The sequence below is a fragment of the Pezoporus occidentalis genome, unplaced genomic scaffold (assembly GCF_034315485.1).
Source record: "Pezoporus occidentalis ecotype Australia unplaced genomic scaffold, CSIRO_AGI_Poc_V1 ctg169, whole genome shotgun sequence".
NCBI lineage: Eukaryota > Metazoa > Chordata > Aves > Psittaciformes > Psittacidae > Pezoporus > Pezoporus occidentalis.
Window position 1 is genome coordinate 220,491 of NW_026913521.1, and position 18,883 is coordinate 239,373.

General features: G+C 59.4%; 1 protein-coding gene across 1 annotated transcript; it reads right to left on the minus strand.

Moving 5' to 3' along the window:
* Window positions 1-4,150: 4,150 nt before the first annotated feature.
* Window positions 4,151-13,844, minus strand: FSCN1 (fascin actin-bundling protein 1). Its single transcript, XM_062613537.1, has 5 exons — window positions 12,973-13,844; window positions 7,486-7,642; window positions 6,941-7,062; window positions 6,538-6,705; window positions 4,151-6,443 (listed from the first exon to the last, which is right to left on the minus strand). The coding sequence occupies exons 1-5, from the start codon at window positions 13,793-13,795 to the stop codon at window positions 6,241-6,243; spliced, it is 1,473 nt and encodes a 490-aa protein (XP_062469521.1). The 5' UTR covers window positions 13,796-13,844; the 3' UTR covers window positions 4,151-6,240.
* Between the last annotated feature and the right edge of the window lie 5,039 nt (window positions 13,845-18,883).

The following is an 18,883-nucleotide window of genomic DNA, read 5'->3' on the forward strand; positions in this document are numbered from 1 at the left end:
TACCAAGTCAGTGAAGTGTTTTTAGCATTTCTCCCTCTCTAAGTGGGGTAATGGGATGCAGCAGCCATCTCACTGCTGAGATCTCAGTGGGAAGCCCAGAGCCATGTTCAGTCTCAGGGCTTTAGCGAGTAGCACAAGACTCAGGCACCCTGATCTTTGGCTGAACTGAACTTGCCCCCTTGAAAGGGCTCAGGACTTTTATCCCCACAGGAGGGTGGCTCAGCTTCCAAAACGTGGCCTTTGCTTTGCTGTTCCCATCTGACAGCCTGAACCTCGCCCTGCTTCTGGCCATGGTTCTCAAACAGCTGTCAAAGCACCCAGAGCCAAGCTGTGCCCATCATCACAAAAACTACTTGGGTTAAGACCCTGTTAGATACATAGGCAGTGCTGCAGGAAAACTGGGAATTACCCTTGCAGTGGTGCGTGCACTGCAGCTCTGTGTTGCAGGAAGCCTGCTGCTTCCATGGCACATGGGAACCCCTGACAGGGTGTGTTTCAGCCTGATCACTTTGGGAACAGCAAAGATGAGTATTGCTGGGCTTAGGAAGTGAGGGGTTAGGAACAGCAAAGCTTCCCTATGAGAAGCAAGGGCTGTAGGTGCTGGGCTGCAGAAGGAGTTTTGGCACAAAGCCCTTTCCTCACCTCTCTTTGGGTGCTCTGTCTGGTAGACATCCCCTCTAGAACAGATGGTTGGAGTGGATGAAATCCTCCCTCCCAGAAATGCTGGGCTAGCTTTCAGCATCCCATTGGTGCTGTCATTCCCTGGGTGGTTTGCTTTGGGCTTTGTCCTGCTGGGAACCCTCTGGGTGCCCTTCCAGTTATTCCCTGCTGTATTTGAGCATCCATCTTCTGGTTTCATTTGGGTTTCTTAGGTAAAACTCCCTGCCTCCACCTCGCAGCTTCTGCCCATCCCTTGCTTGCAGCTCTCTGTAAGTGCTTCATGCACAGCATCCCCTTGGGAGTGCAGCAAGTGGTGGGCTCAGGGCTGTCAGCGGGATGCTCGCAGCATAAGCCAGCGCCTGGGACAGCATCTGGAGGCCCCTGTCCCCAGCAGGCTCTCCCAAAGGGAATTTCCATGCCTTTTGCAGCTGAGTCAGCAATTTCTCCACTCTTGGGCATTGCCCATGGGTTGGACGTACCCTATGGGGTGCTCTGTTCCAGCTCTCGTGCCATGGTCTCTCTAGCATTAAGAACCAAGTGGTGTTCCCTTGCTGCTGTCATCTCTTCTTACTTACCATTCTCATCTTACTGCTCAGCTGGGGTTTGGCCAACTTTACATCCTGCCTTGCACCGAGTGATTCCTGTGGTAGCCAGGAGCAGCGTCCCATTGGATTTGGGGCAGCAGGGCTGTGTTCACAGCGTTAAGAGGTGGTGAGAAGATGGACCCAGGTCAGGAGAAGAATGGGTGCCTTCTCCTTACAGGAAGGATATCCTGTGTTGTTTCATTGCTGGGATTCTCTGTGCTCAAGTCTTGCATGAGCCCTTCAGGCTTCCCGAAGCGTGTTCCCTCCTGCAGCAGGGTGGTTGGGATTGTCCATTAATACCCACCTGTGCAAAGTGGGGGGGATCCTTTGGTGTGTGTCTGCGGATGTGTGGGCATCAGGAGTAAAGCCTTGGCACAGGGATGCGCAGAGGTGGAGCAAGAGGGATGGAGAGGCATCGGGCAGAGGTGGGAAGTATCTGTGGTCCATCCGTGTGGTTGGGACGTGGGGGTCCTCTGCTGCTGTGGCACAAACATCACGGACCTGGAGTTGCTTGATGGATGTAAGGGGAGAAAGCCTTGAGCTGGTGGTCTGTGTCTGAGAGAAGATGACTCAGTGCTTGGTGTCTGGTGCAGAGCTTTCTGATAGGGCTTGTGTTGATCTGTATGCAAACAGGAAGGGAAATAACCCCAAACCTTACTGCACCCCCCCAGATCCCTCCTGACGTGGTCTCCAACTCCTCCACCCCGTTTCCCTCCTGCCCTGCAGTCCTTGAAGCCATCCATCCTTCACAGGGTGGCAGGGAGGTGGCTGTGCCCAGAACAGGTACTTCTGGTTATAATCACAGTGTTCCGTTTTACTTGCCTTAAAGGTGGGAGAAGAGAAACTTTAGTATTTGCACTTAGCAAAACATTCTGTTAAAAGAAAGAAGCCCTGTAAAGATGTGCATGTTCTGCCTCTTTGTATAACAATAGCTGAAAAGAAATAGGTGTTTTATTAAAGAAACCAACCCAAACAAGGGATATTTTTCTTTACCTTCTGGTAGTTAGAACCATTCTAATATCCAGTGTGTAAAAAGTTCCTGTCTTATATTGTAATTTGAATTATTTTGTAAATAAATTTGTGCACTCTGACTTCTACCCTCTGTGCTCTTTATTCCAGCTGAAATACCATCATCATCATCCTCATCCTCATCCTCCTCCCATCCCGACTGTGCCAGCTCGATGCTGGGGCTAATGGCAGGCAGCAGAGCAGGCAGGGCTGTTGTGGTTGAGAACTCTGTAAGTCGCAAGGCAAAACCCATTGGACCCTCCAGGAAAAGCTTAATATATTCCACATGCTCCCGAGGAAAAAGTGGAGGGGATAGAAAATGGTTTCCAGGCACTCCTTTAAATGGAAACCAGGATGTGTGTGTTGAGGGGGAGGAAACAGGGGAGCTTTTCCCCCTCCTCGCTTGAAAGCAAAGGGGAATGTGTTGGTTGAGCAGGGAGAAGGGAAGGCTGAGGGTCCTCCTGCCTCCTGTGCAGGCTGGGTGTCACAGCCCATGGTTCCCTCGTGCCCATGCGGATGTCACTGGGGGTGAAGGTGCACAGGTGGTGATGGGAGCTGCTCCGTGTTTCCTGCGTTCATTCCACCCTGTTTAGAGTGAGAAATGAACATCCTTCCTCTGCTCCACCCCTGCTGTGGTGCTTGAACCCATGCCTGAAGTTGAAGGTCCCTCCAGGCAATGCCCTTCCCGCTGTGCCCATCGGGATGTGTGTTTAGGGGGGAGATGGGCACCCCCTCCTTTTCCCAAACCAGCTTTAGATGTGTGCAAGCCAAACAGCAGCCCATCAGTGGTCCTGAGCCTGCTGCAGGAGATGAAGGGCAGTGAAGGGACTGACTGCTTGTGGCACGGGTGATGGAGTTGATCCCCAGCCCCTCCATAAGCGTGTGCTGCACCCCATCTTGACAGCCAAAACTGAGGTTGGCCCCAGCATCAAACCCCAGAGGGCAGTTTGAGTTTTAGGGCTGGTTTTGACTGTCCCAAGAGGGCTGGGGGGGCAGCCTGGCCATCCCAGCTCCATTTGGATGCTGTGTTTCAGCCTGGGCTGCAGTGGATGGGCTTCCCACCTCCTTCCAGCCTGAGATCTCTTAGATCTTTTTCTATCTTCCCCTTTTCCACCCCACCAAGCAAAGGAAGAGGGGTCTTACCGCTTCCTCCGCCATGCCATGCATCCAAAACCAGCATCCCACTGCTCTTCCCTCCTAGCAGGTGCCTCCCCCTTAGGGGCATCATATGGGGGGTAAATACCTGAACCAGAGGGAAAAAAAGCAGCTCCGTCCCAGCACTGCCAGGCTGAGGGGTCACAGCATCGCTGCTGGTGTATGTCCCCAAGCCAGGCAGAGGTCACCCATCCTCTAAGGCACACAGGGGTTTGATGGCTTGGGGCTGCTCTGAGCATCTTTGGAGGTGACCCCAGCCCCAGTCAGCTTTGGCTGTCACAGACTGGTTTGGGTTGGAAGGGGCCTTAAAGCTCATCCAGCTCCAACCCCTGCCATGGGCAGGGACCCCTTCCACTAGAGCAGCTTGCTCCAAGCCCCTGTGTCCAACCTGGCCTTGAACACTGCCAGGGATGGGGCAGCCACAGCTTCTCTGGGCACCCTGTGCCAGCACCTCCTAATGTCTAATCTAAATCTTCTCTCTTTCACCTTAAAGCCATCCCCCCCCTTGTCTTACCCATCACACAGCCCATGGCCAGCCCTTACCCGTGGTGCATTTCCTGGCCAGGTAAGAATCCCCTTTAAACTGCTTGGTGGGGATGAGCCCTTTGGCCACCATTCCCTTCCCTCTAGAGCCAGCTCAGCCACAGCAAGGCAATCTAAGCCCCCAGATACTCCACGCTCAGACTCATGCCATGAAAATGCCCTTGCAGCTCCAGGCACAGCCACCAGACACACCAGGCACCTCTGTTTGTATCCGAATGCAGGTTTTATTTTTACTCATCTTTCTCCATTTGAAGCTCATTTTTTTCTTTTAAGTTATACAAATGGCACTTACAAAAAAATAATAATTAAGAAAAAAAAAAAAAAACAAAAAAAACAACCCCAAAATAAACCCCAAACCTTAACTTTTCAGAGTGAGATGTTTGTCAGAGAGTCACGACACCCACTACGAGGAGACAGGAGAGATGCTTGACCTAGTGTCACACAGAAGAAGCCAGAGCAGGATTTTACATGGTTCGAACTGCAACAGGGGGACGGGGAGGAGGTGACACAGGGCAAAGGGGAGGGGGGGTGAAGGCCAGCAGAAAGTGTGTGCCAAGTCACAGGGTCACTCAGGGCTTCATCAAGACACTCGGTCCTTCGAGGGGCAGAGCGGTGCCCGGGTGGGCGCAGGCAGCCCCTGGATGCGAGTGCAGAGCCGAGGTAGCATCCCAATGGGATCCCCTGCACCGGGGAGGGACCCCGGCCTGGGGTTGTCCCCGTGGCAGGGGACAGGCCACTCGCTCCCCCAGCTGAGAGGATAGCACCAAGCTCCTAGGGAGGGGGTTCCACCCTCCACATGGCTTTAAGGCTGAGGAGCCCCTGCCTTGCCTCCGGCGATAGGGACCGGTGATTTTGGCACGGCGGCGATGCCGTGAGCACCCTTGGTGTGGGGTGGCGGGGGGGGGGGGGGAAGGCTCCTTGGTGTGTTTGCAGGGAGCAAATACCGGCCCCGGGAAGGCCCCAAAGGATAAAGTGCCTTTCAACACCCTAACGAACACGTCAGCATCACCCGTTACAAACAGCGTTATACTCTAATGCAGACCTAGTACAGAGAACAGCTGGTAACACAGTGCCATGGAGAGCATATATAAATAGAGACTAACAAAAATACTGTTTTGGTCTTTCTCTTTTTCTTTTCCAGTTGAGTTGTGATGGCACGAGAGCCCAGGACCTGGAGCTGCCCTCCTCGGGGGAGCCCACAGGAGCGGGCGCTTCCCAATTCAGCATTAGGTGTGCAGTGATTCCCTTCACTGTTCCAGTATTTGACGAGAGAGAGAGAGAGGAAGGAAACAAGGTACTGAGCAAATATCACTGTGCAAAGTTTGCTAAGGAACTTCTCTATTCTGTAAACCAAAAGCTGCAGTTTATGCTTCCAGCCACCCCCCAGGGGAGGTTCCATCAGCCAGGGACCAAAGCCCACCGTGGGCTGGATGAAGCTCCCTACCCAGCACAGGCTTGCTCTGCATCCCCCTTACAGCATCCCCTCCCCAGCACAGCAGCAGGACCAGCCAGGCTGGACCCACCATTGGGGTCTGTGATGCTCCTCCAGAGGCAGAAGCACAAGGAGGGGCAGAGGGACACAAGGAGCGTGGGGCTCCACGAGATGAAAAGCTGAGGTTTTCCAGACGGGATCACCCTCAAAACTCATTTCCAGGTGTATGGGGAAGAAGGGAATCGGCTTGCTGGCCCTTCCACAGGGATACGTGCCATCCCGCGCCAGCCCCGGGGGTGCTGTGATATGTAAGGTCACCTCTTATGGCTCAGCTGGGGATGAATCCTACCCCGAAAGCCAGGAGCAAAGAGAAGCTGCTGGGGGGGGAGCTGGCTGAGCCCAGCACCATGGCTCTGCTCCTGGTTGGAATGGGGTGGGATGGGGTGAGTGCTCCAGGGGACACATCATTGGCAGCACAGACTGAAGCGGTGCCAGTGCTGATATGGCAGAAGCAAGCACAGAGGTGATCTTATTCCCTTTTTTCAACTGAGGAGAGGAAAATAAACTACCTAAGGTGATGTTTGGGGCCGGGAGCAGGGGGATGGCAGTTTCCAAGCCCAGCAAACCTGGAGGGAAAGGGGACAATACAAAGCTATAGGCTGCCCCAGCACTTTTCCAGTTCTCAATTCACAGAGCCCCACCTCCCCTGCCAAGGCACCAGCTCTGCAGTGGGAGGGGAGGACGAGCCAGCCGGAAAATCCTGGTACAGAGAGGAGGAAAACGAAACCCAAAAGGAAACCAAGGACGGAGGAGGGGGGGAATAATCAACGTTGGCAATGGGAGGTACGCTAAAGTGCATTAATATTCCCAGAGGGTGGAGGCGTCGATGGTGTCGGCGGATGCCTTGAGGACCCCGGCGTGGTCACCCTTCAGGTATTTGCCATTGATTTTGATGGCCACTTTGTTATAGTCGCAGAACTCAAAATAGAAGTCCACGGGGCTGTCGCTGCTGCTGGTGACGGACGACTCGCTCCCCACCATCCAGTACTTCCCAGTGGCATCTGCAGGCAGAGGGGACGAGGTGGCCCCGTGAGCCACCGCCCGGGCGCCAATGCCCGTGGCTTCCCACCCCGATACCCATCCCTAAGGACTCACCCTTGATGTTGTAGGCTCCGTCGTTGAACTCGAGCTGGAAGACGTCGTAGGAGGAGCGGTTGGAGTCCAGGGTGCCGGTGACCTTGCGGCAGCCGATGAAGCCGTGCTCGCCGCGGAGGACGATGATGGGCCGGTTGATCAGCTTCATCACGAAGTGCTCCGTCTCGCCTGTGGCAGAGGGGAAAGGGGCTGTGAGTGCATCCCCTGGGGGTGCAGAGCCTGGATTCCATGGCTGGCAGCAGGGAGGAGGGTGAGCTGCGCCCCACATCCGTTTCCCACCCACCCCATGGCACGTGAAAGCATCCCTCAGCATCACTTGGAAGAGGAGGCTGGCTCAGGGGGGACCTCATTCATCCTCTGCCACCCCAATATGGGATGGGGGTCCCCCAGGGGTGTCCCTTACCTGCTGTCTCCATGGAGGCCGCCAGCTGCCCGTTCTTCTTTGCTGTCACATACTTTCCATTGGCAGCTTTGAGGGTGATGCGCTTGTCGCACCACTCGATGTCGAAGTAGCAGCTCGCGTTCCTGCAGGGCATAGAGGGTGGTCAGCGGGATGAAAGGGATGGGGACCCTGCCAATGCCACCCTGGGAAGGGCCATGGATGGATTGGGAGACCCTGATTCAGTTCAGTTTTGCCACGTCATGGTGGCCATCCCGATGGGAAGCGGGCAGGAGGCAGGCAGCCAAAGGCACTTTGGTGTTTCAGCCTTGGTCAGTAGGGGGTTGTGCTGCAGGGAAAAGCATTTCAACAGCCCCAGCTGGCCGGGAAGGATTACGTGGCCTGAGGGACTTCTTGGGTGGCAAAGCCCCAATCCAGCCCCAGCTCTCCAGGGAATTCACTGCTTTTGCCAGGAGGTGTTTTGGGATGAGCGCCGAGGCTGGAAAATCCCCTTTGGATTCCCCTGGGAGATGCAGAGGGGTCCCTGACGCCCAGGACAGGGCACTCACTTTGTGGATGCGGTGGACTGGATGCCCCCGTTGGAGGTGAGGGTCCAGTACTTCCCAGTGTAGGTCCTGAAGGCGCATTTCTTGGTGTCCTTGTTGATCTCCAGCTGGTAGGTCTCCTGGTCACCCTCCTCATCCTGGTTGGCCGAGAGGTCCATCCCTGTGGGGCAGAGGCAGATGGAGGTTGGGGGTCCTGGAGGGGGACCGCATCCACCTCTGCATCCCAGGAACCCCAATTGAAAAGAGGCTCCTGCTCTTGGGGGGGCTTTGGTGCCTCCCAAATCTTCACGTGCATCCTCCTCCTGGCATTGGGGGGTCAAATCCAGGTTTCATTTGGTTACTCAAGTGTTAAGGCCATAAACCAGGGCTGAGCTGATGCAACCACGAGCTCCAGCTCGGGGCTCTCCGTCACGATTAAGCACCACGCTAAAACCAACTTAGATAATTCACCCAGGAAAGAGCTGTAGCTCTTGCCCTGGAGGTGACAGCCAGGTTATTCAATCCATTACCAGAGGCCACCTCACCACCTATGAATCCCCATTCGTGGCATGTTTAAGGACCGTGGCACTGGTTTTCATCCGTGCGTTGTCATAGCAGCCCATCGGAACCAGAGAGACCAGAGACAGCATCTGCCCTAGAGGTGGATGCAGCCCATCCTGGGGCCGCCAGCACACCTGCCCACAGGCACTGAGGCCAAGCAAACCTGCTTAGTCAGGCCCTGCAGGGCCAAATCCTCTCCGGAGCGCTCCAGCTTGGTGGATTTCTGCCTAAAAATGCTTTTGGGATGGGAGTCCAAGCGTGGAGCCAAAGCAAAGCTGCTGTGCTGAGATTTGGGAAGAGAGCTGGGGGGCATGGTCCTCAGCCCTGCTTCTCCCTGTCTTCCTATAGCTGGGATGAGTGGAATGAGCCCCAGAACCAGCTTTCTGCCCAAATCTGCCTTTTCCTAGAGGCAGGAACCTCCTCAATGTATTCAACCCCCTCAGCTGCTGAGATTTCACATCATGGTTGCTGGGATGCCTTCAGGACTACAGCCTTCATGGCCCTTCAGCACTGGGAAGCCCCCAGCAAGTCCCATCAACTGCACCCATCCATCTCCCTCCAGACACTTAGAAATGGAGATGCCTTCCCCCACATCCTGCAGACTCAGCTACCTGGCAGCTTCCCATGACCCCATCTGCATCTCCCAAACAAGCATCCCCATCCAGGGGCCCTCAGGGAGCAGCCTCTGCTTTGCATATCAGTCTCCCACCTTTCCCAAAGGGATTAGGGCTTTGAAGGCTTTGCTTTGTTGGCTGTAATCTTATCTCCCACGCTCAAAACTGTCCTTTGGCTGCTGCGCTGCTGCCTGTTCACAGCATCCCCTCTCCAACAAGCATCTTCCAGCACCTTCTATAGCTCCTGATGGACGTGGTGCTGCTTTGCTCCCTGGGTACCTGGGGCAGGTATCCCTGAGATATGGGGAGAGCCTGGGGGTGATGCTCTGTGCTGCAGAGCAGGATGGGGTGGGCTGGAGGCGAGCCTCCCGACACCATCCCTTCACCCCAAAGACCCCACCGTGGAGCACAATGAACCCACAATGAACCCCATTGCTGGGCAGTTGCCCACGCTCTCACCATGGGGCCGAGGTTTGGCTTTGCCTCTCAGGGCCTAGGGTCTGCCCCCCCCCCCCCCCCCAAAACCTGGTTTGGGTTACACCGAGTCAGCAGAAAGGAATGCAATTAGGGCAGGAGCAGCTTCAAAGGGCTGTAACTGAGCTGGAGCAGGGGGGATAGAGCCGGTGGGGTGGGAGGAACTGCCCTGGGACCATGGTGGGGGCAGGAGAGCGGTCCCCATGGCAGAGGACATTGGCTGTGCCCCCCCCATTGTGCAGCCCAGGGCTGTGGATGATGGAGCCGTGTTCTGTCCCCCCCCCTGCTCTCCCACAGCCGCAATCACTTTAATTACTGCTGGTGGTAAAGGCACAGTCTGGAGCCTGACCTTGATGAAGCTGCTAATTACAGCCGGGGGGGGGGGAAGGAGGAGGCACGTTTGTGCCCCACCACCCCGTAAATCCCAGTGTGGAATGGGAATGGGAGCACCCCATCTCCAGCATGGGGTTGCTGTGGGGGTCTTGGGGAGGATGCAGAGAGTGGGGCTGAGGTGCTTGTGTCCCCTTGGCTTCCCCAAACAAAGCCCCTGGGCTCAAGGTCCTTATGGAGCCAGGGATGGAGGGTGGGCAGGGGAGCATTCCCAACCTCTGACGAGGTTTCCAGCCACTGCCAACCGCTTGGCTTTGCAGGATCGATGCCCCCGGCCCTCACTGCTCTCCAGGCCGGGATGGAGGATGCACATGGAGGGCTGTGGGCACCTCAGAGCATGCGCTTCCCAAAGCTTGTCCATGTAAAGGAGCCACCGTCTGCAGCAGCTGTGCCACCTCCATGCCATGAGGAGCCACAGCCCCAGCGCGGGGGCATTTATGGCCTGTAGAAGTCTTACCCTCTCCATTAAACCCATGCAGGTGTCCTAGAGCAGTCCTGGGATGCTGATGAGACCCAGTGGGATGCTCCACGGAGAGGAAGACAAGAGCCTGGAGGACTATGGGCAACCCATGGGACAACCAGCTGGAGCTGCCCCATGGCCAGACCCAGGGGGGCAATTCCACGCAGTAGGAGCTGGTTTTCCATGGCTGGGAGCTGGCACCTTTCCCATATTCCAACTCCCCATAGGCCAAGAGGTTCCCTTTCAAAAACCCCATGGTTACGCCCCCAAAACCCCACGCCCACTGCACCAGCAGCACCCCACCACCCCTCCAAGCCCTCATGGGCAGGATTCGGGCCCCTGTGCCCAGCAGCCTTGGGGATGCTGCACCCAGCCCTGCCTGCACACGTCGGGTCTGGCCTCCCTGCAGGGTGCTGGCACCCACAACCCTGCACTGCTGCCTCACACGTGCTCCCAGACTCATCCCTTCCCTGCCCTCTGGATGGGCTTTTGCTGCACCCAGCTACGAATCCAAGCCTGGCTTTGCCTAAAAGCAGCAGCGCGGGGACCGAGCAGCTCCTCTGCAAAGGGGTCACAAAGGGGATGGCGCACGGATTCCCTGGAAAACCCACCCCTAATTCCTGATGGATTTAGGGTGGCTTCGTGGTACCCACACACACCCCCCCCCCCCCCCCAAGCAATTGGCATCACCGACATGAGCCACGCTGAAGCCAGCACTGACCCACCCCGTGCTGTGAGGGCTCTTGGCTTGGGAGCTGGGCTCCCATCGCCAGCCTGGCATGCCCAGGCGTGCTCCCCCTTTCCCAGGCCCCACTTCCCGAGATGCCTCTCTCCCATCCTCTCCCTGCCGGGGTGGGAGGCAGGCTCTCACCTCGCAGCGCTCGGGACCCTCGTGCCCACAAAGGGCCCTTTGTTGCCGCAGCCGGGGCTAGAAAGGAGCCATTGAGCCGGGCGGAGGCTGCGCTCCTTGTGCCCCGGCTCGGCTCCGTTGGAAGAGGCTGGCGCCCAACCCCGTGCCCCACACCCTGGGACTGGCCCTGTCGTGGTCCCTTGGTGCCCCGTGGGCAGGGGATGCTGACGCCGGCATCCCAGGGACAGGGAGCAGGCTCCAAGCCAGGAGCTGACTCGGCACTGTTGGGACAGCGCTATCCCAAGGCTGGACCAGCTCCAGCTCCCAGCCAGGGGAGCCACAGCAGCCTCATGGCCTCATCCCCACTGGGGACACAGACACCGCATCCCTGCTCCCTCCCTGCCTCCTCAAGCTGCCTTTTCCCATAAGCCTACGCCGAGCCGCAGCCGCTCCCCGCCTGCATCCCGCATCCCACATCCCTGCGGCCATCGGCACATCTGCCAGCAGCGCTTATCAGCGCGGCGAGGGCAAGGGCTGTCTGCAGCCGCTTCCTCCGGCCGCTGTTGTTCCGCCGCCTGCTCCATAACCTTGGGACAAGGCTCATTCCCGGCGGGAGAAGGGAAGGCAGCGGCTCCCAGCCTCTCGCTGCTGCCGGGCGGGAGGAACCGTGTGGAAACGGCTTCTGCAGCCAGAACGGACTCGAAGCGAAGGATGTGCAGCCCCAGCGCTATTTTGCTTGGAAAGGGGCCGGGCACAGCCCAGAGCCCCCTGTTGCTGGGGAGATTTGGATTCCCCCCCCCTTTTCCCTTTCCCTTCCCATCCCCCCCATCCTTCCCCATCACACAAAGCCGGCGGCTCCGCCAGCAGCAGCTCCCACCCATGGGGTCCGTCCCCCCGCCGCCCCATCGCGCACATCTCCCCCCACATCTGCTTTCCCCATCTCCGGTGACAAAGGGCTGCAGCAGCCCTTCCCCCCACGGCGCTGCGGCAGCCTCCCGCCATCCCCCCGCCATCGCCATCCTCCTCCTTCCCTTCCTCCATCCTCCATCCTCCTCCTCCTCCTTCCCCATCCCCCTGCACGAGCGGTCCCAAGGGTTCATCTTTCCCCTCCCTAAGGGGCTGCTTCGCTCTCGGGAAGGAGAAACCCGATTGGGGTCCCTGCGAGGCGCTGCCCGGGCACAGGCAGGGGTCAAGCTGCGACTTTGGGGTGCTCCATTGGCACAAAAGAGATTCCCCGCTCCTCGCTCCCCGCCCCAGGCTCCGGGACGTGCTCGCACCCATCCCGCGCCCGGCGTGCGCCGGCCTGACCCGGCGCGCCGGTGATGGGCCCCAGGGCACCTCCAGCATCGCGGAGCGGGGAACCCCCGCCCCGGTCCTGCACAAGCACCCATGGGGCTGGGGAGGGGGGAGGATGCTCATGGGTGCTGGGAGACGGGGGGGTGGCCCTGTGCCGCCATGGCCTCTCCAGCGGGGATCGGCTGCCTTTGTGCGGGTGGATGCAGGATGGGGCCAGGGGGTGGGTGGCATCCAGCCCCCTCCCACCGGGAACGCAGCCCTATGGGGGGCACTGCAGCCTCCCCAGGCCCTGATCTGCAGGGCACAAAGCTCAGCGGCGCTGGGGGAAGGAGGGGAAAAGGGGGAGTTTGGAGGAGGCTTTGTTGGGTGAACAATGAGCTCCGCAGGTAGGAAGGCGAGGGATGGCTGCTCTGCCTCCTTCACGGCAAGGGAAGACCCCATGCGCTGCCCTACAGCCCCCCCCCCCATCCATCTCTGCACCCCAACCAGGCCCCTCACCATTCCGACCCACAGGGCAGAGGGGATGCTGCAGGGATGGGGGTGCTGGAGGAAGGGGGTGCCCAGACAGGCGATGCTGGAGGGGTGCTGGGCAAGACAACGATTTCAGAGGAGGGGTGCAGGGACGTCTGTAAGAGGGGGTTCAATCAAAGAGGGTTGTCCCTAAAGGGGCGATGGTGCGGGGATGCAGAGAGATGCAGCTCCATGGGGTTGGAGGCAGGGGATGCTGCCGAGATGGGGGGCTCCTTGGGGCTCACACCGAGGTGCTGATCCCGGGTCAGAGCAGGGGCTGCGGAGGAGGTGATGCCCGAGGGATGCAGGGCGGCGGCCGAGGTTCGCGTGTGTGTGTATCCCCCGTCCCCTCCTACCTTGCCGGGTGGAGACGTTCCTGTCGTTGCCGGCTCGGAGCACGACCTGCGGGCAGCTCTGCTCGAGGGCGAAGAGCTCGTCCTTGCCCACCTTAGCGCTTTTGCCGGCCTTGAGGGTGCCGCTGGGTCCCGAGGGGGCCAGGTAGCGGCCCTCCCCGTCGCGAAAGGCCACCTTGCCGCAGCGGAACTCGAGGGTGAAGGCGGTGCCGGGCTCGGCGGCGGGGACGAGGCGGCCGTCGGAGCGCAGGAGGCGGTGGTCGCAGCTCTGCAGGCTGTAGCGCTGCTCCACGAAGAGCAGCGTGATGAGGGCATCCACTCCCCACGGCACATCGCGGTCCACGGCCAGCTCGTCGCGGCGGGGCCCGAGGTGAGCGTAGCGCTTGCGGGCCAGGCTGTAGAGGTTGGCCTGGGGGTGCATGGCCAAGTGGACGCTCCACTTCTCGGTAGCCGAGACGGCGGGGGCGAAGCAGGAGAGCCGGTCCTCGGTGCCGCCGAAGAAGCGGCGGTGGGGCTCGGACTGCAGCGACCAGCGCCCGTCGCCGTGAGCTACCACCAAGAAGCGACAGTCGGGGCCCGGCTCCTCGCTGTCGCAGCTCACCCGCCCGTCCTTATCGGCCGCCAGGTACCGGCCGAGGTGGCTCTTGAGCAGCACGGCGCTGGAGTCCTCCCCGTCCTGCTCCAGCGTCCAGATCTGCTTCTTCTTCATGCTGGCGGCCGAGGCGTTCACCTTGAAGCCGAACGCCTCCGCCGTCAGGTACTTGTTGCTGCAGTTGATGAGCCCGAACTGGATCTGCACCGGCTCCGCCGTCCCGTTCGCCGTCATCCTGACCCTGCTGCCGCCGCCACCGACCGCCGCTGCCGCCGCGCCCGCCCCGACGCCGCCTTTATAGGGCGGCCGCCTCGGTACCGCCTCCCTCCTACCCCCTGCAGACCGGCGGGGCCGCCCCCCCTCCCCGCAGCATCCAGACTCTTCCCGTGCATCCGGAGCCCCTCCAGCTGCAGGACACGCACACCCCATTGGGACACCCCATTGGGGCTCCACATTGGGACACCCCATTGGGACACTCCATTGGAACACCCCATTGGGGCTCCACATTGGGACACCCCGTTGGGACACCCCGTCGGGACACCCCATTGGGGCACCCCATTGGGACACCACATTGGGACACCCCATTGGGGCACCCCATTGGGAAACCCCATTGGGGCACCTCATTGCATGGGAAGACTCCTCCCCACATTCCAAAAGCCCCCTTGAATTGCAGGACCATCCCCTATTGCAGGCCCTCGCTACACAAGACCCTTCCCTGTGTTACAAAAGCCCCCTCAAACTGCAGGACCCCCCCTTGAATTGCAGGACCACCCCCATGCACTGCAAGACCCCTTGGCATGGCAAGATCCTTCCCTGCATGTCAAAAGCCCCCTTGAATAAAAGACCCCCCCTGCACGCTGCACGACCCTCACTGGGTAACAAGACCCATCCTTGCATAGGAAGAGCCCTGTTGAACTGCAGGACACCCCCTCCCCATTATAAGCCCACCCCCTTGAACTGCAAGTCCCCCTCCTGCATTGCAAGAACTCCTTCTGCATCTCAGGTCCCCATCCCACCCCAAGACACTGCCAGACCCCCCTGCATCCCTCCGTGCCGTTGGCCACAGTGCAGGGCTCTAGGGCAGAAGGGAATAAGGATGAGAGGATGCCCCCATCACCTCTGAGCCATCCCAGCGCCCTGTGCCAGGCACCAGTCAGGCTGGAGCATCCGTGCCCTAGGGAATCCGGATTCCTGCGGCAAAGCCAGAGGCAAACCAGGGCACTCCTGTGCAAGGGTGTAGGTGAGCAGCACTGCTGTGTACGTGTGAGTCCATGGCACGTATGGCAGGGCTGGCCCCAGGACGGGAAGGGACCAGCATGGGGAGAGCCGGCTGTGCTGCTCCTTAGGGACAGGGATGCTTCTCCTGTCTGTAACATGGGAACACAGATGAACAGGAGCAGATGTGAAGCTCTTGCAGCAGGAGAAACGGGCAGAAACAGAGAAACGGGAGGAAAAGGGATGGGGGGGGGGGGGGCACAGGGGATGGTTTCCAGCTGGAGCAGGGATCTGAACCTGCCCCAACCAAAGTGGGACAAGGGAAGAGCCGGAGCACGGGGTGGGTTGCAGGGTGCCACAGCGCGCACCCAGGGCTGGCTGGCACAAAGACTGCTCCCACCTCCCGATGCCCTCAAGGCTCCACTGGTTCTGCACTGGCCATACTGGTTGGAGCCCCTGGTGCACCACAACCACCCCGGGGCAAAGCTGCGTGCTCAGGATGGGGTCTGGATGCCTCATCCAGCCCTGCTCTGTGCTCGGGCTTGTGAATGCAGACACACCAATAGCAACCAAACCCAACCCCACAGCCTCCGAGCTGGGCTGGAAATGAACCCCTCACATCCAGCAGATCCGTGTTTGTCTCACAAACCCCCTTCTGCTCCTCTTGCTGTTAGGACCCGGCCATGAGGCCAAGCAGCTGCTGGGATCTGCCTGCAGCAGGCAGATGGTGGCGAGGCTGGGAAAGAAACGGCTTTTCTGTGTGCGAGATAACCCAGCAATTATCCAGGGATAGAATAACCCGTCCTGTCCCGTCCCCAGCGCCCGCAGCGCTGCACTGACATCCCCAGGCTGGCACTGCCTGCCTCATGGAAGTGGGCATCCTGCCCGCACCCAGCCTGCCTGCACCCCATGCAGCCAGGCACGGGGGTCTAAGCCATCCCCACACATCACTGTGGTGGCAAAGGGGGGACAGTGTCGTCGTCGTCGTCGTCCCCCCCCGGGATAAGGATGCAGCAGCCAAATTCACGCCTCCCGAGGGCATCCGTGCGTGCGGGAGCGCTGGGGCAGGGAGGAGGGCGCTGGGTTTCCCTCTCCGCATTGCACGGCAGTGATTTAATGCGTTTGAGGTCACCCCTCCCACCGCCGCTCCCCATGGAAACCCAATCCCAGCGCACGGCATCCATGACAAGGGCTCTCCGGAGCACGGATGCGTCCCCTCCGCAGGGGCTGCCTGGGTCACCCGCTGGGCCTTCAAACGAACCCCGGCTCCAAAAGAGAGAAGGAGCCTTGGTCATGGGGTGTCCCTGGTCGTGCCTGCCTTCGGGAATGCCCTTGGATTCGCCTGGATGCCCTTGGATGCTCCTCGGCTTCGTCTGAGAGTGATCCTGGGGCTTTTAGTTCACGAAATGGGGTTTGAACACGGAGCTGGTGCCAACAGCAGGCACAAGGGGCTTGGAGGGGGCAGAAGCAGCGCACGGTGAAGAGGTGCAGGGGTGCAATGGGTTGTTCCATCCCCGTGTCCTCCAATGGGGACACCCTGGGTGCCAGGGCAGGTGGAGGCAGAGGGACCAGATGAGGTGAGGGGATGCTTTGGGCTGTCCCCATCCTTCTCCTCACACACACACAGCCCCTTGGGGCATGGCTGTGTCATGGGGTGTCTGGAGCTGGTGTCACCCCTTGGAGCATGGGTATCCTCTGCCTTCAGCTGCCTTGCACTCATAGGTACCCCCTTCACCCCATGGAAGGGCATGGCAGAGATTGAGGACCGCAACTGCTGGGTGGCCACCATCTCTCCAGCCACCTCCATCCCCAGCCAGGACAGGGTCTGGTGACACCAGGAGCCCTTGTGCAGGACGGGGTGACCTTGGTGCCTAAACCACCCAGCGATGGGGACCACTGCACCCCAAGTGCAGGCCCAGCATCCTGCCTGGAGGCTGCATCTTCCCAGAGTCCCCAGGGTGTCCCTGGCCATGGGGGGCCATGGGGACACCCCGGCCTTGCTGCCATATGCCAGCAGGCCCTGAGCAGAGGCTCTCCAGCAACAATCCCGACAGTTGGCAGGCGCCTGCCCTCATTAAAATTGCATTAGGCTGCATTTAACAGAGAAGCAGCAGCACAGCACAGGGGAGAACAAAGGGCGGCCCCAAGAGAGGGGCTCGGAGCAGCAGATCATGCTCCGGGGCAGTTTTCCCATGGGATGCTGCCTCAAGAGGGCTTGTTTAGCACCAGGAGTACGGAAGCAAGGGATAGCGCTGGAGCATCACTGAGGCTCAGATGTGTCCCTGTATCCTATGGCTATCAGGAGAGGTGATGGTACAGGTTGTGGTGCCTGCTCGGTGCTTTATTAGCTGGGTTTATCCCATTAACCTGATTTGATTACATCCCGAGAGCAATAAGGGATGGGAATGCTGGAACACCCCGTTCCAAGGAGTTCAGGTGTTGGGCACAGGCAAGGCTCAAACAAATGAAGGAGGAAATGGGACAGGAAAGCACACACACGGCCGGGTCTGGGTCCGTGTTGAGGCTTTGTCCCTCTCTTCCTGCTCCCGTTTGTTTTCTGGTGTGGTTTTTACATTACCAGAGGCTAAAGTGAAAACCTTCCCCCCTGAGGACCCTGCGGAGGTGGGAAGGGGGCCGGAGCCTGGTTCATCCAGCAGGAGAATGAGTTGTGTAGGGAAAGCTTAAAAGACCTTTAGTGATGGGGATGAACCTCAGTGATGGGGATGATGCTGCCTGGTCCCTGGGGGCTCTGCTTGGCCGTGAGGCACCCATAGCCCCACGGAAGTGCCCAGGTGAGAGAGGTTTGGTCCAGGTCTGGGTCAGTCCATGGCAGCAGGAGGGTGATGCCAGTGGAAACCAACAGTGCCCAGAGGTGCAATGAGCACCCACCAGCCGGGACCCAGCCCCACAGCGCACATCCTTGTTTCTATCCCCGCCGCAGCCCGGAGCCAGGAATCCGCAGGGAAGCAGAAAGTGAGTGATCAGCATCTGCCCACACAGCGCTCCAAAATAACCCAGCGCCAGGAGGAGCAGGTGACTCAGCTTGCGACAGCAGCTCCCTTCTGCTCCCATCTCCTCCCTTGGCCATGCCCTCATCCATGCTTCCCACTGCAGCGGGTGCACTGTGCCCGATACACAGCCCCAGAGCTGCCTCTGCCCACGGCTTCAATGGGGCTCCTGAAGGGGTTGGTGGGTGAGGAATGGCACTGCTTGAACCCAAACCCACAGCGTGCCAAAGAAGGGGGTGTGAGCATGGCTGGGATGGTGGTTCCATCGCTGGTGCAACCCCACTGCCATCAGACACAAGGCATGGAATGGATGCATGGACACCTTGCAGCATCCCCTCGGGGGCTGCACCCATTGGTACCCAAGTTTGTGTTCAAACCCCTCCCATAGGGTGAGGGCTGAGGATCAGCCTGGAGAGAACTCCAAAACCAAATGCCAACAGGACCAGGAGGTTCCATCCTGACACCCCCAGAGCAAGGGGCCCATCTCTTCAGGGATGAGGTAGCAGCAATAGGAGCAGTAACAGCAGCCAGCTGGGAAGCCCCAGGGGATCCTATAAAGGGTTGAGAGGGGAAGGGAGGGGGCTTTAGCAGGCTGTGGCTTGGAGAGAAGGTGAGGGGGTTGTTGATGGAGGGATAGGGGCATCCTGGGGTGGGATGCAGGGCAGCAGCAGCGCATGCACCCATAGCTGCAGTGGGGAGCACTGGGGTGGGGGGCAGCTGGGGTTTTGGCCTAGGGAATGGGCTGGAAGCAGTGCTTTGAGGCTGGAGGAGGGGACCTCCCTACTCAGGCATGGCCCACACCAGCTGTGCCTTCCCGGGCCCGGAGATCCCCTTCCAGATGGATAACTCCATTGTCCACGGTGAAAACAGCCCATTAGCCAGGATTAGGAATGGGGCCTTCGGGGATTAGCCCTGCACCTCCCACCCGGCCCTCTCCTGCTTCCCGGGATGCTGGGCTAGGCTGGGCCATCTCTGCCTCCTTGGGGCACCGCGTCCCCTGGTCTTGGATGCAGGAGGGAATGGGGCTCCTGTAGAGCAATGAGGGAGCTGATGGGAAGGGGTGAACTGGGTCGATATCCCCCCTCCCCATTGTGCTCTC